Source organism: Ornithorhynchus anatinus, chromosome 4 (assembly GCF_004115215.2).
Source record: "Ornithorhynchus anatinus isolate Pmale09 chromosome 4, mOrnAna1.pri.v4, whole genome shotgun sequence".
Classification (NCBI taxonomy): domain Eukaryota; kingdom Metazoa; phylum Chordata; class Mammalia; order Monotremata; family Ornithorhynchidae; genus Ornithorhynchus; species Ornithorhynchus anatinus.
Window position 1 is genome coordinate 45,564,423 of NC_041731.1, and position 21,739 is coordinate 45,586,161.

General features: G+C 49.4%; 1 protein-coding gene across 1 annotated transcript in view; it reads left to right on the forward strand.

Moving 5' to 3' along the window:
- Nucleotides 1-2,883: 2,883 nt before the first annotated feature.
- The window catches only part of ADGRD2 (adhesion G protein-coupled receptor D2), a 32,055-nt gene continuing 13,199 nt past the window's right edge, over nt 2,884-21,739 (forward strand). Inside the window, exons 1-17 of the mRNA XM_039911973.1 lie at nt 2,884-2,902; nt 3,285-3,463; nt 3,786-3,933; nt 4,114-4,752; nt 6,142-6,240; nt 7,055-7,140; nt 7,345-7,674; nt 10,650-10,761; nt 11,063-11,191; nt 11,513-11,633; nt 12,607-12,712; nt 13,594-13,642; nt 14,011-14,126; nt 14,793-14,896; nt 15,916-16,018; nt 19,355-19,508; nt 20,409-20,542. Coding sequence (XP_039767907.1) covers nt 2,884-2,902; nt 3,285-3,463; nt 3,786-3,933; nt 4,114-4,752; nt 6,142-6,240; nt 7,055-7,140; nt 7,345-7,674; nt 10,650-10,761; nt 11,063-11,191; nt 11,513-11,633; nt 12,607-12,712; nt 13,594-13,642; nt 14,011-14,126; nt 14,793-14,896; nt 15,916-16,018; nt 19,355-19,508; nt 20,409-20,542 — 2,628 coding nt within the window. The remainder of the gene's footprint in view (nt 2,903-3,284; nt 3,464-3,785; nt 3,934-4,113; nt 4,753-6,141; nt 6,241-7,054; nt 7,141-7,344; nt 7,675-10,649; nt 10,762-11,062; nt 11,192-11,512; nt 11,634-12,606; nt 12,713-13,593; nt 13,643-14,010; nt 14,127-14,792; nt 14,897-15,915; nt 16,019-19,354; nt 19,509-20,408; nt 20,543-21,739) is intronic.

Genomic DNA, 21,739 nt, shown 5'->3' on the forward strand with positions numbered 1-21,739 from the left:
CTAAGGCACAGAGAAATTAAGTGACTTGCCAAGGTCACACAGCTAACAAGTGGCAGAGAAGGGATTATGGGTCCTCTCCATCCAGCATCTCCCTTTCTCTCATTTTTTCCCAGTCCACTCTTGTGCTCATTCCCATATCCTCATACATCCGGTCTCCTTGGGATTCACCCCAAATATCATCCTCTGTATTGACAGAACCCCATCAGGTGCAGAGTGCACTATACTGGGAGCTGAGCTGCAGATCCTGCCCTTGAAGATCTTTCAGGATTCGGGGACACCAAGTAGAATTACACTGAAGAAGAGACAATAGTTAAAAGACTGTGAGATTATTTATAAATAATAATCCCAAGTGAGAAGTCAATAACACACAGACAGACAAGTATATAGAAATACTGAGGATGCTGAGGGTATGGCCTGATGGGGAAGGGGGTGGGGGTCCATGAGAGGATGCCTTCTAGAGGAGGGGGCTCTTGAGAAAAGTTTGGAAAGAGGAGGAAGGACATAACTTGTTGTGGGCAAGGAACGTGCCTGCCAACTCTGCTTCATTGTACTCTCCCAAATGCTTAGTACAGTGCTGTGCACATAGTAAGCACTAATAAATACAGTACTCTGCACATAGTAAGTGCTTAATAAATACCACTTTTTATGGTATTTGTTAAGTGCTTACTATGTGCCCGTCACTGTACTAAGCTCTGGGAGAGTTACAAGTTATTTGGGTTGGACAGAGTCCATGTCCCACATAGAGTTCACAGTCATTCCCACTTTACAGATGAGCTAACTGAGGCACAGATAAGTGAAGTGATTTGCCCAAGGTCACACAGCAGACAAGTGGCAGAACCGGAATTAGAACTCTGATTCCCAGGCCCAGGCTCTATCCTCCTCGTCCTCCTCTTCCTCCTCTTCCTCCTGCTCCTCATCCTCCTCACTCCTCTCTTTCTTCCTTCTTTTCCTCCTTCCCCTTCTCTTGTGCCGCTGCTTCATTCCGCCCACGGAGCAAATTCAGGACACGGGCCGAGAGATGGGGAAGGCCTTGGCCACAAAGGGTGGCGGAGAGGCTCTATTTGTGCTGTGTGGATGCAGCCCAACCCGTCCATCATTTGGGACAAACCGTGTGAGTCCTGTGACTTTTCCTGTTCAATGGCCTGCTCCTGGAATCTTGCCTCTTAATGGCCCCCTCCCTCTCTCTTTCCCCAGTCCAGACTCCTTTCCCCTGGCTCTGGAGCTGGCAGATGGATCGCAGCTGAGGAGAGGAAGCTAGCCTGCGGGTGCTGGCCATGCCCACTGCCCTGTGACATCCCACCAGCCCCCGGGGAGGGGCAAAGGTTAGCAGGGCGACTCTCCGGGAGCTCATGGGGTGGGGTGGGAGAGAGGTGTGTGCTGTGGGATGGTGTGGAAATGCCTGCCTGAGAAAACCTTCTTGAAAAAAGGGATCCATTCAGTGCTTGGCAGCCGGGGCTTGGCCCAAATGATCTCTAGATCATGCTCCGAAGCCCGGGATCCCTAGGCTGTCCATTTACAGGGGTGTTCTCTCTTCCTGTTACAGGGTTCCACTGTGACCCCGGGACCAGCTCTGCCACTGGAGACTCTGTCATCTGCTCTCCCTGCTCTCCATCCTTCCCCTTCCCCCTCCCCATCTTTCCCCCAACTTCTCCCTCCCCATTTCCTTCCTCTCCTCCTGACCCTCTCCCCTCTCCCCAGGCCGTTCATCAGCATGCCCAGGAGGCAAGCTTGGCCCTCCCCGGGGCTCTTATGCTTTCTGGTACGGTTCCCTGGGAAATTTCTCTTCTGGGTTGGGTCTGTATGGACCTAGGAAAGGCGCAGGGTGGACAGGTCGGGTCACTCCGTGGGAAGTGGAGCAGCCATGGAGAAGGTGGGGGATGGGGGAGTTGTCCTCTTCCTCCACATTAAGTGTGGACAGGGATCAAGGCCTTTCCGGGAGTCTCGCCATAGGGGTCTCCCTGGGGCCCCCACCCCATAGTTGGGATATGGGGAGGGGATGCTGGGGAGAGGCTCTGGACCTAGCAGGAATAGAACATCCATTCACAGGGAAAGTGAATAGAAGAGGGAAAAGGAGAGTGATGGTCAGGGGACTCGGGCATGTTTTAGCCTCCAAAAAATCTGGACATGAGAAGCAGCATGACCTAGTGGAAAGAGCACGGGGCTGGGAGTCAGAGGACTTGGGTTCTAATCCCAACTCTGCCATTTCCCTGCTCTGTGACCTTGGACAAGTCACTTAATGTCTCTTCCTCAGTTTTCTCATCTGCATAATGGGGATTCATTTCCTGTTCACCCTCCTACTTAGGCTTTGAGCCTCATGTGCATAGGAACTATGTCCAACCTGATCATTTTTTATCTACCCCAGTACTTAGTACAGTGTTTGGCACATAATAGGCTCTAAATAAATCACACACTTACTATGATTATTCATTCATTCATTCATATTTATTGAGTGCTTGCTGTGTGCAGAGCACTGTACTAAGTGCTTGGGAGAGTACAATACAACAATAAACAGACTCATTCCTTGCCACAACAAGCTTACAGGCTAGAGAGAGAGAGAGAGTGACATTAATATAAATAAATATTATCATTATTATTTGGCCAGCTCACCTATTCCTCACCCCTATTTCCATCATGCTATCTTTTTCACTAAACAGAATCCCAGCAGGTTGAATAAAATGGAGTGGAGAAGCAGAGCTTCATTGACCAAAAACCTCCAAAGCCTTCAACTCCTCCTGGTGTAGTGGGTGGGAGTGCTCCCTCCCAGGTCTCTCTCCTGGGATTCAATCTCCATGACTGTCCCTCCCTGTCTCGGTCTCTATCTCTGACTCTCCTTCTCAGATCGGGAGTGTCTCCAGGAGCCTTTCAGACCCCACAGTCGTGAGCATGAACAACACCTCTGCAGGTGAGTCTGGGGGATCCCTGCCACATGGAATCCTCTCTCCCCTCCCCTCGCTTCCCCATACTCTTTTCCCAGTGTGGGCTGGAGCAGAGTAGCATTTTCACTCCACACTCTGTAGGGGTGAATGGAAAGGAGGAAACTCACTGACAGAATTTGCACACTAGAGGGGATGCTCTCAGATACACGCGTCCTCTCAAACTCAGTAACTCTCACATACTTATCTGTATAAACTCACAGAGACACAAATGCACATCTATGTTGGTTCACCAGCCCCCAAACACAATTACAAATATACCCACAATCCCATCTCACAAGCCGCTCACACTCTCATGCCTTCAAGTACGTGGCCCAAATACCTACATGCAACAGGATTCCTCTTTTTCAGTCCTGGCTGCCCCCACTGCGGTGACGGAGACAGCGGGAAGCGTCTACGAGCTGGTGGGCAGACCCCGGTTGGACTGGTGGCAGGCGGCCCAATACTGTGAAGAGCGCTTTGCCCAGCTGGTGCCCAAGACCCAGGCCAGCGAGAGGACTGCCCTTCTAACCATCCTGCATGGCCACCAGGTGCAGGGCCCTGTGTGGCAGGGCCAGAGAGATGCATTCCTGGAAAGGCCTAAGCAGAGACGTGAGTCCCTTGGGCCCGCTCCTCCATGCCAGGATTAGCCTCAGATGGGACCCAAGAAATAGACCGCACCACCCATCAATCCACTCAACCCTGCTAATGATCTCCCCAGTCCGATCCCGTTCCCAACCTCGCACATCCTTTTCTTCTTCGAGGGGCCGGTCCACCTTAGATGTGTCCAGTCGAGCTCCCTGGAGCAGATGTCCCCTGCTTCGGCTCCACAAACTGAGAAAAACCTTTACCCTCATTCCTCCGCTACTCCAGGTTCCCGCCCCTGACCTCTTCGCCGACACCATTCAGGATTTTCGAAATGACCCCAGTCCCCATCCCAGAGTGAGGAGACTCCAAATCTCCAGCTCTCACTGTACTCTCTGCCATGTCACCCTGCGGCAGACATCTGTGGAAGTAGAGGGTGGGGAAAGGGATGTGGGGTATAGGGGAAGGAGGGACGGGATTATTCTGTTCACTTTGTGGGTAGGGAAACTGAGGCTTCGGTAGGGGTTTGGGCCTGCTTGAGGTCATGTGGTAAGAACTCAGGCCACCTTCCTCCCAGCCTGCCCCACCCACCCCCTATGCTCTCCCTCCTCCATAGAGCTGAAAACTTTGCCAGCCCTGGTGTTCTCCAGCAAAACAGCCACGCGGTACGCACGGGTACTGGTTGATTTTCCCGAGCTGCCTGCGGTGACTGCCTGTGCCCATATCCAGTGGGACACGTCCTCGCAGGAGGTGGCCACCATCTTCTCCTATGCGGTTCCAGCCTTCAACAACGAGCTGCAGCTGCGGGGCTTTGCTGACCAGACTGGCTCCGTCTACCTCGCCCTCATCGTCCACGGGCACCATTCCCCCTACCTGCCTGCCTTCCAGCGGGATGGGCACTGGCACCACATCTGCCTCACCTGGGAACAGCGGAGAGGGAACTGGGCGCTGTTCGCCGACGGGAAGCACCAAGCTGAGGCGGAGGGGCTGTCGGCCAACCAGCCCATTTACGCCCAGGGTGTCTTCATTGTTGGACAGGACCAGGATTCCTTGGGAGGCAGCTTCCGGGAGACAGAATCCTTTAGCGGAAACATCACTGGCCTCCATATCTGGGGGAGGGTACTCGATGAGGCCCAGCTGGAGAGGGTGTGGGCATGTGTGGTCCCCGAAAGGGAGCTTATATTCCGCTGGGACAGCCGGGCACTGGAGATCGAGGCCACCGTGCAGGAGCTGTCGGTCCAGCTTGTGTGCCCAGGTGAGACCCCGGGACTGGGGCAGGGGTCAGCTCTGTGACTGGGTGGTCCTCTCCGCTGGCCTGGTAGGAACCCCTCTCCATGGCTGGCTCTGGTGCTGGCAGAAAAGCGCAAGGGCAGGGAATTACTGGCATGGAGAGGAGGGGAGAATGTGGCCCAGGCAGGCCATAGTCAAGCTATCACTGTAGCTTCCAACTCCACCACTGTTTCTGGCTGTGTGGGAGAATAGTAATAATAATGAATAATTATGGTTTTTGTAAAGCACTTACTATGTGCCAAGCACTGTTCTAAGCACTGGGGTAGATACAAGGTAATCAGGTTGGACACGGTCCCTATCCCACATGGGGTTCACAGTCTTAATCCCCATTTCACAGATGAGGTAACTGAGGTGCAGAAAAGTTAAGTGACTTGTCCAAGGTCACACAGCAGACAAGTGACAGAGCCAGGATAAGAATGCCCATCCTCTGATTCCCAAACCTGTGCTTTTGCTATTTGGCCATGCTGCTTCCAGGTATCTTCTAGAGATCCAGAGCCATGCTCTAATCCACAGCTCTTGGACTTGCAGCTCACTCCTGGGGACTTCAGAACATGACTGGAATGAGCCCTATTACTGTATGCCTCTCCCATCCCTACCTCTAGACTATTCCCTGTCCATCACCTTCACAGTGAAGAGATGTCCCTAAGTGTCCATGCTTATCTTTTGTTTCCTATGGTATTTGTTAAGCACTTGCTATGTGCCAGATACTGTACTAAGTGCTGGGATAGATAAGTAATCAGGTTGGACACAGTCCACGTCCCACTTGGGGCTCACTGTCTTAACCTCCATTTTAAAGATGAGGAATCCGCGGCACAGAGAAGTTAAGTGACTTGCCCAAGGTCACACAGTAGACAAGTGGCAGAGCTGGGATTAGAAGCGAGGTCCTTCTGGCTCCCAGGCCTGTGCTCTATCCACTAAGCCAAGCTGTAAGAGCAGACTGGGGTCCAGGGCCCCCAAGCGTGGAAGAGATTGGAGTGGCAATTCTCCAATGAGTAGAGCCACTCTCCTCTTCTGCTTCTGCCCCCTTCTCCTCCTGCCCCCTTCTCCTCCTCTATTTTACAACTCAAGGCCACCTCTTACACCAGTGATACCACCGGTGGTGGTGCCAAAGATCTGTGTGAACCAGAGGGTGCCACCTCCCACCCCATTTCTCCCTCCCCCATCCCATCCCCAGCCTTTAGGGTCAGTTTGGATGCTGGGAGGGAGACCAACTGCGGGTTTCCAGTCCAGCCTGCAGGACCTGTCCTGGGGCACGGTCCCAGGGCTAATGTTCCATCAACACTGTGCTCCAGGCATAGGAGGTTCCTCCATTCCCAAACTGGCACTTGTTTCCCTTGCGTGCATCCTGACCCAGGTCCCGTGGAGGAATGCCCGGTGCTGGATGGGGTCAGCGGAGAGCCTGGCTTTGTAGTGTGCCTGAAGCCCCTGCCCTTCATCTGCAGCTACCAGAAAGGTATAGCCTGACCACCCCCACACTCCATCTGAAGCCTCAAAATGCCATCGGCGGCCTCACTGGGTGCATCAAAATCCCAGTTAGGGGTTATATGGTTATATGGGTGGGCTCACTAAGGTAGCTACTAACTGGGAGTCCTCCCCCTGAGCCCGGGGCTGCCCCATTAACCTCAACATCTACGTTCGTTGTGGGTGGCGGAGGACAGTGGGGGGACAGGGTAGGAGGGAAGTAGAGGCCTCAGCCAGCCTGTCTTGAGCAGGGTCTCCACTTCCAGGTTCCCTCTGGACAGGCTCAACCCAGAGCCACCTCAAACTGCTCACAATTCTTCATGATCCCCAATTCCACCCATCCGCCCCCTCCAAAGATACCTATTTAGGCCCCACAAATATCTCTGAGCCGATTCATGTTTCCTAGTCCCAACCCATGCCCCTTATTGGCTGAGAGGAGAGAGCCTTCAGGATCACACTAGAGCTGTTGGATAGGATTTCCATTTTCTTTAAAATTCCTACATGCCCCTAGACCAATTTTCCATTAGGCCCGCAGCCTAATTTCATTCAGGCCCTTGGCCAGTTGACCTGTGCTCATTTTGTAGAATTGTTCCCCTCAATCACCTGAGGCTCCTGGCACAGGATTCCTGTGTAGGCGCAAGAGGGGGTGCTAACAATCTAGACAATGGGACAATTGAAGAATTGCAGCAGCAGACAGATTTTCCCTGTCTACCAGTCCACCAGCCCCATGGTCAACCTTCATCGCCCTACAAACAACTGGCAATCTTCCTGAGAGGCCCAAGATGACAAATGCTCTTTGTTTTCAGACATGTTCCACCGCCTGAAGCACCTTCAGTCGCCATTCGGCCGAGCATTCATCAGGAGGGTGAACTCACTGGCTAACGCCACGGTGGTAAGTGGGTGGGGTGCGGAGGGGTAGTCCCTTGGAGCCCAGTTCTGGGGACAGGGTCTTGGGTCGGAGGTGGAGATGGCAGGCTTGTCTCTGGATAGGGATTTCTTTCCTTCCTCATGCCGGAAGCTGCCATGGGACAGCCCTATCTCAGCTGTGGTCCAGTGGTGGAGAGCTTCAGAGAAGTGCTGGTCTTTTCTCTTGCAGTTGCTGGAAGACATTTTCGCAGAGGGCAGTGAGATCCTGCGTGCTGTGGACGCTATTAGCTTCCTGGGTGTCCTGCAGCAAGTTCTGGAGAGCAAGGGGAAGCAGCAACAACAGCAGGAGGAAGAGGAAGAGGAAGGTGGGAAGGAACCAGTCCTCCTGCAGTCAGCAGACCTACTCTCTGTGGTGCAGTTCCTGAAGAGAGTGTCAGGCATCGAGGTGGAAGGGCGAGAGTCTGCAGGGACGCTGGAACAGCTGAGCCAACGCTTCGTGGCTGTAACCAGCCTGGTTTTGGCAGAGCAGAATACAGCCAAGTGGCTGGAAATCAGTGAGGTAGAACCCACCTACCTAGGGTACCCCTCCCCACACCCCATGCTCGGGACACCCTCTTGCCTCTGGGCCTCAGCTTATGCCACTCTCCTCTTCTTCTCCTCTCCTTTACAACTCAAGACCACCTCTTGCAGTAGATTTACCTGCTCCCTTCATTCTCCAGCCCCACATCATCATCTTTGTAACCCCACTCCCTCAATAAGCTTTCGGCAAAGATGAGCCCAACACAGTAGTATGTTGGCCTGAGACCCTTACAGGACTGGAAGTTTTCTGAGGGAAGGGACAGGGCATTTGCTCTTTAACATGGATGTCAGGACTCTCATAAGCAATCGGTTGGTGGCCTAACCTGGGTTCAGGGAGGGGTGTAACCAAGGCCCTGGTTGAAGATGGCAGACCCGCTCCCAAAGTAGTATGATACATCAAGGCTTAGTATAGTGCTAAGTACTTAGTAAGTACAGTGCTTAAGCTTTTAGGTACAGTGTTTTGGACACAGTAATAATAATAATAATAATGATGGTATTTGTTAAGCTCTCACTATGTGCCAAGCACTGTTGTAAGCACTTAGGTAGCTACAAGGTTATCAGGTTGTCCCACGTGGGTCTCACAGTCTTAATCCTCATTTTACAGATGAGGTAACTGAGACACCGAGAAGTTAAGTGACTTGCCCAAAGTCACACAGCTGACAAGTGGCAAAACTGGGATTAGAACCCTTGACTTCTGACTCCCAAGCCCATGCTCTTTCCACTAAGCCACACTGCTTCTCAATAAATAAATATGATTAATAAATAAATACTCAATAAATATGATTGAATGATCAAGGACAGTTGGGGTCAGTATATTCTCTATGTGTGGGGAAGGAGGAGGGGAAGAAGGTTGTCACAATCCTAAACCCAATCAAATCAATCAGTCATATTTATTGAATGCTTACTTTGTGCAGAGTGCTCTAGTAAGTGCTTGGGCGAGTCCAACACAACAATATAACAGATACATTCCCTGTCCACAACGAATTGCAGGTTATTCTCTGTGCTAGGCTGGGAATCATGTGGATGCTTCCTGGGTTCAAGGCCCAGCCGTGCTCTGATTCTATCTCCTGGAGAGAGCTGTTTAATAATAATAATAATAATGTTGGTATTTGTTAAGCGCTTACTATGTGCAGAGCACTGTTCTAAGCGCTGGGGTAGACACAGGGGAATCAGGTTGTCCCACGTGGGGCTCACAGTCTTAATCCCCATTTTACAGATGAGGGAACTGAGGCACAGAGAAGTTAAGTGACTTGCCCACAGTCACACAGCTGACAAGTGGCAGAGCTGGGATTCGAACTCATGAGCCCTGACTCCAAAGCCCGTGCTCTTTCCACTGCGCCATGCTGCTTCTCTATGCCTCTTAACATCATCATCATCATCATCATCATTCTCATCATCATCATTCTCATCATGTTCATCAGCAGTCTTTACTGACCACGTTTTCTGAGCAGGGCCCTGCACTGGGTGCAGGATGGAGTCTCAAGAGGAGAATGAAATATACCCTTGTTCTTGAGTTTCTCACAGTTTAACAGGTCTCAGTTTTCCCAGCTGTAAAGAAGACTCATTTTTCTGCCCTTCTCAAAGTAGTCTAATATGACCTTCAAAAATACAATTTGAAAAGGACAGAGAAAGAGCAGGTAGAGAGACAGAGGTGGGAGAGAAAGAAAGGAGAGAGAGAAAAAAGGCAAGGAAGAAAAGTAAGGAAATAGGCAGAAGACAGGATTGTCGATGATCCACTGTTGTTTTATGCAGAAGGGAATACAGTCCTAATACAGTTCTCATTACCATGAGAGCTTCTTAGGGGCAAATATGACTTTCTCTTTTGGGACCAGGATGTCAGTCAGTCAGTCAGTCAGCTAATCATATTTACTGAGTGCTTACTGTGCACTCTATGCTAAACACTTGGGAGAGTACAATGTAAGGATATAACAGACACATTCCCTGACCACAAAGAATTTATAATCTACAGGGGGAGATAGGCATTGATATAAATAAATAAAATTATAGATATGTACATAAGTGCTGTGGGGCTGGGAGAGGGATTGAATAAAGGGAGCAAGTTAGGGTGATGCAGAAGAGAGTGGAAGAAAAGGACAAGATGGCTTAGTCAGGAAAGGCCTCTTGAAGGAGATGTGCCTTCAATAAAGCTTTGAAGTGGGGAGAGTAATTGTCAGAAATGAAGAGGGAGGATGTTTCAGGACAGACAGAGGCAGGAAGTAAGCATGGGCAAGAGGTCAGTAGCGAAATAGATGGGGACACTGTAGAAACCCATCCTCTAGACTGCAAGCTGTTGTGGTCAGGGAACATGTCTACCCATTCTGTTTTATTTAACTCTCCTAAACACTTAATATAGTGCTCTGCATCCAGTAAGTACTCAGTAAATACCATTGACTGGTGTGAGATTCAGGCTCCTAAGGGGTGGTTTTCATCATCACTATCAACCAATTATTCAATTGTATTCACTGAGCACTTACTATGTGAAAAGCACTGCATTTAGGGCTTAGGAGAATATAATACAGTCAGTAGAAACATTCCCTACCCACAACAAGTTTACAGTCTAGAGGGAGAGACAGACATTAATATAAATAAATTAATCATTCCCTTCCTTGTACTCATCCAGCAGCACCATGCTGTTTCTTGAACCCTCACTCCCTGTGTGGGCTTGGGAGAAGAGAGCAAGGAGTTCCAGGATATGCAGAGGACTGGATCCTGCCCTTAAGGGGAAAATGAAACAATCCAGAATACATTAACAAGAAAAGAAAGCAGTGTTGCTCAATGTGTCCCCGCATGCATCTCAAACACACACATACCCACACACTCCTGTCACAGGGAAGAGGGTAGGGAGATTGGGATTCCAGGGGAGGGTGATAAGGGAGAGGGGGCCCATATGGAAGCTCAACCGAGTCAGCCTCTGGACTAAAGAGCAGTCTAGGCTCCATTGCTTCTCTTCCTCAGATTGTCCGAGGCCCGATGATCCTGGTGGAGAGCATGACCCGGCTTGTGTCCAACCTGAGCCCTTTACTCATGGCTGAGCGCGCAAAGGTCACTGTCCAGCACCAGGACGTGGGTGAGTCCAGGCAGGAGAGATTTCCACTGACATTCAAGAGAGTTGGGAGGAGTTGGGCACTCCAGTCTAGTAGATGGGAGGGTGGAGCTGGGGATGGAGTCAATGCTGACCCAAACCTTGGATAGACAATAAATCTTTCTGGGCCTCCATTTCTCCATCTGTGAAATGGGGACAACCAACCCATCCCTCCCTGCCATGAGGAAACAAATGAGGAAAATGAGTATAAGGGCTTTGTGTTCCTAAGGAGAAAGGATCCCAGAAGACAGATGATTCTCCATGGCACCGTTTCTTCTTTTCTCAGGCTTCGAGGCCAGGAACATCAACCTGAGCCAGGCTGCTGAGAGGGACATCTACAGGCCTCTTGCTGGCCTGAGGGGAGGTGATCGAATTGAAATCTGCTCTGAAGAAATCAAAGGTCTCCAAAAGAGAGGTGAACCTATTCTTGGGCCCCCAGAATTGTCTAAATGAGCTGAAGAAGTACTGCAAGGAGCTGCAGGCAGGGACCTGGATTCTGGGGCTACCTCTGATTGCTGTATGTCTCTCCATCTCTGGGCTTTAATTTCTCCATCAGTAAAATGGGGGAAAATCCTAGTCCCTCCCTGCCCCTCCGGGAGAGGGGACAGAGGGATGGGATTTGGTCATCAATGAAAGGGGTGGCCTTGATGGACCTCTGCTTTCTAGGAGGCCTTCAACTGGGCAGGTCTAAAGGGTAGGGGCTTGTGCTCTGAGATGCAGTCTTTCTTCCTCCTAGGTCTCTCTAGAGTCACGGTGATCAACACCTGGTTTGGCTACGGAGCCCTCCAGCGCAGCCTGGGCCAGACTGGCCACCCGGTCATGGGTCAGAGCATCTCCGTGACAGATGGTGGGCAGAAGTGAGTGGTGCTTTCTCCGCTACTCAGGGAGAGTTTATCTTTTTTGGTGCCTGGACCTCTTTCTCAGTCATCAGGAGAAAGAGGCGGGGTGGGAGAACAGGGGTGGGACAGTGGGGTGAAATCGGTGATGTGGTGGGAACAGCCAGAGGGATCAGGAAACTGAGGAACTGAAGCATCCCGGGGCTGGGAAATCCTGTCACACTTTTCGGGTCCCAGACTGTGACCACTAGGAGGGGATAGAAAGCCACGAAGAGCGAAGGAGACGAGCTGTTGGATTCAGCTAACAGAGGGATGGACAGGTGACAGGGTGAATCTGTTTCTTGAGCTGGGTTCTCGGGCCCTTCTCAACGCTCTGGAAGTTGAGAATGCATGCCGTTGCTGTCACTTCCTCACCCTTTCAACTCCTCGACTGGCCCGGATCATTTTTCGACAGAAATGTTCAGGACCTCCACCCCCTCCTCAAAAATCTCCGGTAGTTGACTATCCACCACTGCATCAAACAAAAATTCCTCACCATTGGCCTTAAAGCACTCCATCACTTTGCCACCTCCTACCTACAGAGAAGCAGCGTGGCTCAGTGGAAGGAGCACGGGCTTGGGAGTCAGAGGTCACAGGTTCGAATCCCACCTCTGCCACTTGTCAGCTGTGTGACTGTGGGCAAGTCACTTCACTTCTCTGTGCCTCAGTTACCTCAGCTGTAAAATGGGGATTAACTGTGAGCCTCATGTGGGACAACCTGATTAACCTGTATCTCCTCCAGCGCTTAGAACAGTGCTCTGCACAGAGTAAGCGCTTAACAAATACCAACATTATTATTATTATTATTACCTCACCTCTCCTTCTACAACCCAGCCAGCATACTTCGCTCCTCTTGACTTCAGAAGACTGGCCAAATTGACCCCATGCTGTTCCTTGATGAGGCATGCAATTCTTCGGATGCTTGGAACTAGAATCTCCTTCTCTCTGTCCTCAGGTATCTGCAAACCAAGGTAGGGTCAGCTCTCATCTCGTCCTTGCTGTTGAGTGACTTCCAGGAACTCAACTCAGCTGTGCAGTACCATCTCTTACACCGAGTTCAGGTACTAGTCCGTCAATCAGGAACTTATTGAGCACATACTATACACATAGCAATCTACTGAGCACTTGAGAGAGGACAAAACAGGTAGACAATATAATAGAGGAAAGAAGATGGGCCTGGGAGTCAGAAGACCTGGCTTCCAATCCCCATCTTACAGATGAGGAAACTGAGGCACAGATAAGTTAGGTGACTTGCCCAAGATCACACTGCTTGGGCAAGTCACTTAACTTAATCTGTGCCTCAATTTCCTCATCTGTAAGATGGGGATTAAATCTTACTCCCTTCTACTTAGGCTCTGAACCCCAGGTGGGACAGGGACTGTGTGCAACCTGATTGTCTTGTATTCACTCCCAGTGCTTAGAACGGTGCTTTTCACATAATAAACATTTGACAAGTACTATAATTATTTTTATTAGAGTTGGTAAACATGATTCTTAGTCCCAAGGAGCTTACCACTAGTAGTAATTAGCCTCTTAATTCCAATTGCATGTAAGTTCCATGTGGTCTTGTGTTTCTGTCGAACTTTCCCAAACGCTCAGTACGGTGCACTGCATGCATTCAACCCTTCATAAATAATGATTGCTACTATTGCTACTTGCAAATCTAGGATGAGAAGCAGGGCTCAGACTTTCTATTAGGGTCCTGAGACCACATCCCGACTAAATCCCGGGTATACCAGGCCATGGGCCAGCCCACTGTGGGGGAATCTCTGCTCAAGTTTCCCTTTACCTCCTTTTCTAGCCCGTAAGCTCACTGTGGGCAGTGAATGTGTCTACCAACTCTGTTATACTGTACTTTCCCAAGTGCAGTTCAGTGCTCCGCAACCAGTAAGTGCTCAATAAGTACCATTGCTTGATTGATTGATTGATTCTCCTTCTGCAGGATCTTCCCAATACGCTGGTAGAGCCCATCTGTGCTTTCTGGAATTTCAGCATCAGGTGAGAGAAATATAGTTTTGAGCTGGCTCTCACCTCTGTGCTCCCCACTGCAGGCCTCGGGACTCTTTCCTGACTGGACCGCCCTCCCCCGCCCCCCCCCCCCGCAATGTCCTGGCGGTGTCCCCTCCCTCTAAAGGGGTGCCCCAAGGCCACTGAAGGAATTGAGTTGAGCATCATCCCCAACTTGACCAGAATGAATCAGCTGGGCCCCAGGGCAACACTTGGATTCCCCAGAGAATTATTCCCCTAGCTGTCTCACTGCCCTTTGACTGTTTGCCCCGAGCCTGTTCCCACTTCTCCCCCTCATGTCCTCCTGCGGGGTCTCCCGGTCCTTCTGGTTTTTTATCCAGCCCAAATGCCGGAGGAGCCTGGTCCAGCGTAGGCTGCTCTGTAGAGGTAGCCCACCAGGACTCCACCTCTTGCTCCTGCAACCACAGCACCAACTTTGCGGTTCTGCTCCAGGTGTATGAGGTTCAGGTGAGTATTTGAGAGACCCTTCTGGGGAGGAGGAGAGGCAGCATGGAGGGGAAGTCTCAGAGCACCCACCTGGACTCTCTCGCGATGGATCTCCTCTTCTGGGTTGCCCACAGAGCTATAGATTTGGTCAGCTCAATTGTGCTCTCTGGTCCAGTCCAATCAATTAATCAAACAATCCTATTTATTGAGCGATTTCTGTGTGCAGTGCACTATACTAAGCACTTAGGAGAGTACAATAAAACAGAGTTGGTAGATGTGGTCCCTGAAGAATCCACTAGAATCTTAGATTTTCAGCCAGCAGCATGGTACAGAGAAAAGCTGGAAATCAAGAGGCCCAGGCCTCTTGATTTTAGTCCCAGCTCTACCACTGACCTACTGTGTGGTCTCAGGAGACTTGACTTTACCAATAAAGCGTAAGCTCTCATAGGCAGGGGATACATCATTTTGTTGTTCTGTAGTCCCCAACCACCTTAGGGGCACAGGGGAGACAGAGGGTACAGGAGAACTCAAGTCTGAGAGGAGATTCCTGATTGATGCTGCTTCAGGCTCCATCAGCGTAAGGCACTGGGTGAGAAACCCGGCCCAGGAGTATTAAGGATGGGGCAGGGAAAGAGACCTGCCCAAGGGAACACTCCCAGGGTTTTATCTCGTCAAATTTTGACACAGAGGAGCTTGGAAGAGGAGTCGATGCTAAAGACCTTGACGTTCATTGGCTGTGGAGTGTCATTCTGTGCTTTAATCATCACCTTTGTCCTCTTCCTGGCTGTGGGGTGAGTAGAATGGGGCTTGTTCAAATCAGGAGACGTGGCAGGTTGGTCCACACCAAATGAGTCTGTGACATCCCTGGAGCAAAGAGTCCCTGTGAATGGCAGGGGGAGGAGGTGACACGAGAAGATTCCTGGCTATGTACAACTGTGATGGTGTAACAGCCTCTCTGCTGGCTAGGGATCCTCTTGCACTTAAGGAGACCCAAAATGGCGAATGGAGAGGGCAGGAGGCACTCAAACTGCCCCTCCCCTTCAAGGGCTCCAAGTGGCACTTCTGCTGTTGGGGAAATCTAACAGGCACCCCCCACTCCATCTATGGGCTTTTTGACTCTTTGGTGTGATTCATAGTTGCACCTGGGACCAGGGGTAACCTCCAGAAGTCACCTAGTCCAGTGCCCTGCCTTCAGACCAGACTCCCCTACCAATGGGGGCCAACTTTTCTACTCTTAAAGAAATTCACTTTTCTGGGAACCTACCTATTCTGGGTTGGAATTCCAGTTGGAAAATTCCTCCTAGCATTTCGCCTGGCTCTCTCAATCTGCAGTCAAGCCCCATTTTAGTATATCTCAGAGCCTATGGTTAGCAGTTAATAGGATTTAGCTCTCAGGAGTTATTTAGCTTGGCCTCACACTGTCCCAGGCAGGTTTGGTACACAATTCCCTTTCCAAACTCATCCCTAATTGCTTTGGAAACTGGGGTTCTTTATGGAGATTTTGGAGTGAGTTTGAGCCTAGGACTGGAAGGTGGGTGATTAAGAGATGGGATTGGGATGAGTCAACTGGGAGCTGGTAGGGAGAAAAGTGTTGTCGGGGAGCGGTCTGCAGAGAGCTGGGCAGATCTCAACTTTTGGGGAGGAAGTAAGAGTGAGGTGCCTGGGTCCCTGGTAATGCCGGGGTGGCCGGGGGGGTGGGGGGCAGGGTCTCTCCACGAGCTGCACCCAGGGAGATGAGAAGCTTATAACCACAGCCTGTTAGCTCTGAAGTCTGAGACCTGCCTTTCCCCCTTCACCCCTACTCTTCCAGTGTCCCTAAATCTGAGCGGACCACCGTGCACAAGAATCTCATCTTCGCTTTGGCAGTGGCAGAGGCCCTACTCATGTTCAGCGAGTGGGCAAAAACCAATAAGGTAGGAAAAGCGACCAGAAATCCCAGGGCAGGGTGGGAGAGACGGGACCTACCAGAACCATGATGAAGGGTGGGGCAGTTTCAGTGGGGCAGATGGGGAAGCAAAATAATGTGAATACTAGCAGCACAAAGTGCTTCTTTATGTCTCCTCCCCATATTTGGGAGATCTAGAGACTGGGAATCAATCAATCAATCAATCATATTTATTGAGTGCTTTCTATGTGCAGAGCACTGTTCTAAGCGCTCAGTAGAGTATGAAATAACAGATTTGGTGGGCACATTGGCTGTCCTCAAGATGTTCCAATCTAGCGTAAAGTGGTTCAAGGCTGACCATCTGGGGTTCCCTCCAATTATACAACCCACAGTATTCATTCACTGACACTGTGCCAAGGCCTTCTACTTGCTAAAACAGTCAGGAATTTTCCAAATATGAACCATAGTAGTTTATTGAAAGCTCGAGGCCCTCAGCCTTATACGCTCTTTCAGCATGTGTCCCAGCTAGAGCAGCCCAAGATTAGACAGATAAATTGCTGCCACCAACCAGCAAGTTCAAGTTACAGTCCCTAGAAGCATGGGAATAAATTGGGGTTCTGAGCCTGCCCTTCTCTGAGGCCAATAACTATCTTGGAGGAGTTTTTTGTGGGGCCTACTAGAAAACCCATGGGACTGAGCAACAGGAGACCTAGGTTCTAAGCCCACCTCTGCCATTGACCTGCTGTATGACCTAGAGCAAGTCACTTAACCTCTCTGGGCCTCTGTTTCCTCATCTTTAAAATGGGGAAAGATAGATTGTGAGCTCTGCTTTAGGACAGGGACCGTGGCTCAGCTGATAATCTTGTACCTACCTGAGAACTACACACTCAGTAAGTGCTCAATAAATGTTATTATTATTAATAATAATTATTCACCATCCACCAGTAGTATGGTTTCCACTTTGAACATTGGTGTCCAGAACACGAGACCCACAGGCTTTCTCTCTTCACATAAGAAAAGCAAAAGAAAGGTACTTTAAGTATTAAATAAAATAAAAAATAGCAGTCATTTGAACAAGCTTTCATCAAACTTTGTATCCATACAAAGTCAAAGAGCAGAAAATCAAATCCGATTACAAAACGCAAGTCTCTCCCTGGTTCTGCACCACTCTTGGGGTTAGAGTTCAGGTTCACAAATCTTTCCAGATAACTCATTTATCCATTAGCTTTAGGTGGGTCAGTCTGTTTTCATCCATGGGTTTCTTTTTTCCACTTGGCTTCCCTCAGCTCCTCCAAAGTGAATGTCCTTGAAACTTTGATTTTGTGGCAAAAAGCCCCTCACTTCCTGTTTCCAGTGTGTTTATACCCTTCTTGACCTTAACCCTCTTATCTTGCACATTTTCTAGGTATTAGTCAGTCAGTCAGTCAATTGTATTTATGGAGCTCTTACTGTGTGCAGAGCACTTTACTAAGTAATAACTGTGGTATTTAGTTAACCACTTACTATGTTCCAGACAGTGCACTAAGCGCTAGGGTGGATGCAAACAAATAGGGTTGGACACAGCCCATGTCCAACGTAGGGCTCACAGTCTTAATCCCTATTTTACAGATGAGGTAACTGAGGCCCAGAGAAGTAAAGTGATTTGCCCAAGGTCATAAAGCAGACTGTATAATATAAGAATATGAGACACATTCCCTGCCCACAATGAGCTTACAATCTAAAGGAGGAAACAGACATTAATATAAATAAACAAAATTACAGATATGTACATAGGTGCTGTGGGGCTGAGTGAGGTATGAATAATGGGAGCAAGTCAGGGTGATGCAAAAAAGAGTGGGAGAAGGAGAGCTTAGTCAGGAAGAGATGTGCCTTCAATAAGGCTTTGAAGGAGGGGAGAGTAATTGTCTGTTGGATATGAAGAGGAAGGACATTCCAGGTCAGAGGCAGGATGAAGGAGAGAAGTCGGCGGCGAGATAGACAAAATTGAGGTTCAGTGTGCAGGTTAGCATTAGAAGAGTAAAGTGTGCAGGCTGGGTTGTAGTAGGAGAATAGCAAGGTGAGGTTGGAAGGGGCAAAGTGATCGAATCCTTTAAAGCCGACTGTAAAGAGTTTGTGTTTGATGCCGAGGTGGGTAGGTAACTACTGGAAGTGCTTGAGGAGTGGGGAAATGTGGTCTGAACGTTTTTGTAGAATAATGATCTGGGCAGCAGACTGAAGTGTGGACTGGAGTGGGGAGAGACAGGAGGCAGGGTTGTCAGCCAGGAGGCTGATACAGGAATCAAGGCAGGATAGGATAAGTGGTTGGATTAAAGTGATAGCAGTTAGCATGGCGAGGAAAGGGCAGATTTTAACAATGCTGTGAAGGTCCAACTGACAGGATTTAGTAATGGATTAAATGTATGGCTTGAATGAGAGAGAGGAGTCAAAGATAACACCAAGGTTATGGGCTTGTGAGACAGGAAGGATGGTGGTGTCATCTACAGTGATGGGAAAGTAAGAGGAAGAACAGGGTTTGGGTGGGAAGATGAGTTCTGTTTTAGACATTAACATGTGTAAACAGTTTTAGACATGTCTTAACAGTTTTAATAGTTTCAGGCAACAGGAGACATCAAAGTAGAGATGTCTTGAAGGCAGGAGGAAATGTAAGACTGCCGAGAGGGAGAAAGATCAGGGCTGGAGATGTAGATTTGGGAATCATCTCCATTAAAGCTCAGATAGATAAAATCTTAGCCCACAGAGACTTATCTAGTCCCAGACCCCATCCCTAGGGGAAACCTGAGGTTCTGAGAGGTCGAGAGACTTACGCAAAGTCACTCAGTGGGTCAGGGAAAGATCCTGGACACTGAATCTGTGTTGCATACTGTGTATAAGTCCCTTTCCTGCATGAAACCCAGAATGGAGACATAGAGGAAAGTTGGGAGAGATGGAGAGGACCAAAGACCCTGCTGGCTTGATCTATCTTGATCAGTCAGAGATAGTTTTTCCATTTCCCTCTAGGGCAGCCCCAGTTGAAGGCCCCTAGACTAGGGACTGGAGCTAGCTAAAGTAGTCTGACCTAGTGGAAACAGCACAGGCGTGGGAATCAGAGGACCAGGGTTCTCATCCCAGCTCTGCCACTTGTCTACTGTGTGACCTTGGGCAGGTCCTTTAGCTTCTCTGGGCCTCAGTTTCCTCATCTGTAAAATGGGGGGTGAGATTGGAAACATGGGACAGGGACTGTGTTCAACTGAATTATATTCTATCTCCCCCAGCACTGAATACAGTGTCTGGTAATAGTAAGTGCATAACAAATGCTATAAAAAAAAGTCACCTGGTCTTTGGGTCAGCACTACGCCCAACTCCCTCTCCTTGCCCTCCCACCCAGGTGGCGTGCTTCACTGTCACGGCATTGCTGCACCTCTTCTTCCTGGCTGCTTTCGCTTGGATGCTGGTGGAGGGACTACTGCTGTGGAGTAAAGTCGTGGCCGTCAATATGAGCGAGGACAGGCGTATGGTGTTTTACTATATGACGGGCTGGGGTAAGAGCAGAGACTGCTCTCCTTCCTAGGATCGGGGGAGGTGCGGAGCCAGGGAGGGGGAGGGAAAATGGATCTTGGGACGGGGTCCAGGTAGAAAGGTGGCTTCCCAGTGTGATTCTGAACCAGAGTTAGTCTCACATTGTGTTTAGATTCTGGTCTAGTGTTCTGCCTTGTAAAAGTTTTGTTTCTTGGGGTCCAGCTCCAGGAAATTACTGAAATTATCAGTAGATTCAAGAAGGGTTTAGCTCGTCCCTCTAGACTGAAAGTTCACTGTGGGAATGGAATGTGTCTATTATATTGTGATAGTGCACTCTCCCAAGTGCTTAGTAGAGTGCTCTGCACACAGTAAATGTTCAATAAATACGATTGGCTGACTGATAACCTAATGAACACCCCATAGTTTATAACTAGAGGGAAAGATAGGGTTTCAGAGTGATATTGAAAGACCCATCCATAATCCATGAGGTTGGATGCGAAGGAGGCAACCATCATACTGGCCCTCCAAGCACATTGTTGTGACTACTGGAGGAATACTTCTGAGCTGGATGGAACATTGGTTTGACTCAAGATGGCAATGCTCTTGGTCTGATGGTTATGCCTTGGTTCTGGTGATGCAGCATCCAGCAGTCAGTGGAGAAGAAAGTAGGGAAACGTGGGTTGATGATTCTCCTCCCAGTCAATCAGTCTATTATATTTATTGAGCACTTATTGTGTGCAGAGCACCATACGAAGAGCTTGGGAGAGTACAATGTAACAGAGTTTGTAGATACATTCCCTGCCTACAACAAACTTAAAGTGTAGAGCAGGAGACACATGTTATTATAAACTAAATAAATTACACATATGTATATATAAGTGCATCCCTTTTAATCTCCGCCATCACCCCCGGCCAATTTCCAGGCCTGCCAGTGATCATCGTGGGGATCACCCTGGCCATCTCCTTTAATGAGTATGTGGCGGACACCTACTGCTGGCTGAACGTACAGACCGACATCATCTGGGCATTTGTTGGGCCTGTTCTGTTTGTACTTATGGTGAGCACAGGGGCTAGGGGGTTGGGGGAGAGCTGGTGGCCTCAGGTATCCCACCAGGATTCAAACTAAAACAGGGATTATCCTGGGTGTTCACTTGGTTGGGGGTGGTGAGGTGGAGGATAAAGGGCTCGGGTTTATTCCTGTCCTCAAGACAGCACAGGGTAGCTATCTTGAGGTGCTAGAAAAACACATGTCTTGGGGAAATAGCACAGGAAGTGGGAGTCAAGAAAGCTGGGTTCTAATTCCAGTTCTACCGCTTGCTGGGTGTGCAGCCTTGGGAAAGTTCCTTCACCTCTCTGTGCCTCCATTTCCTCACCTATGAAATGGGGATTCAATACCTAGCTGTGTGACTTTGGGCAAGTCACTTAATCTTTCTGTGCCTCAGTTACCCCATCTGTAAAATGGGGATAAAGACTGTGAGCCCCACGTGGGACAACCTCATCCCCTTGTATCCTCCCCAGTGCTTAGAACAGTGCTTTGCACATAGTAAGGGCTTAACAAATGCCATCATTATTATTATTATTACCTGTTCTCTCTCCCACTTTGATTGTGACTCCCTAGTATGGTAGAGACAATATCTGGTATTATTGTATTATATCTACCCCAGTGCTTGGCACATAGTAGGCTCCTAGCAGACCCCACTATTATTATGAGGTGGGGAGCTCAAAAATCCTCTCCATGTGCCAAAATGGGAAGAATAGTTGTCAACTTTGAAAGTCCAAAAGTCAGTGTGCTTCCCTTCCCTGGCTGGCAGGACAGTGTTCTAGAATTTAAAGTTAATAATAATAATAATGTTGGTATTTGTTAAGCGCTTACTATGTGCAGAGCACTGTTCTAAGCGCTGGGGGAGATACAGGGTGATCAGGTTGTCCCACGTGGGGCTCACAGTTTTCATCCCCATTTTACAGATGAGGGAACTGAGGCACAGAGAAGTGAAATGACTTGCCCACAGTCACACAGCTGACAAGTGGCAGAGCAGGGATTCGAACCTGTGACCTCTGACTCCAAAGTCCATGCTCTTTCCACTGAGCCACGCTGCTTCTCTAAAGTTCATCCCCCCTTTACCTCTCTGCAGCTTAACCCTCTTTTTCCCCTTTTCCCTCTGCTCCTCCACCTCTCCCTTCCCATCCCCACAGCACTGTACTCGTCCGCTCAACTGAATATATTTTCGTTACCCTATTTATTTTGTTAATGAAT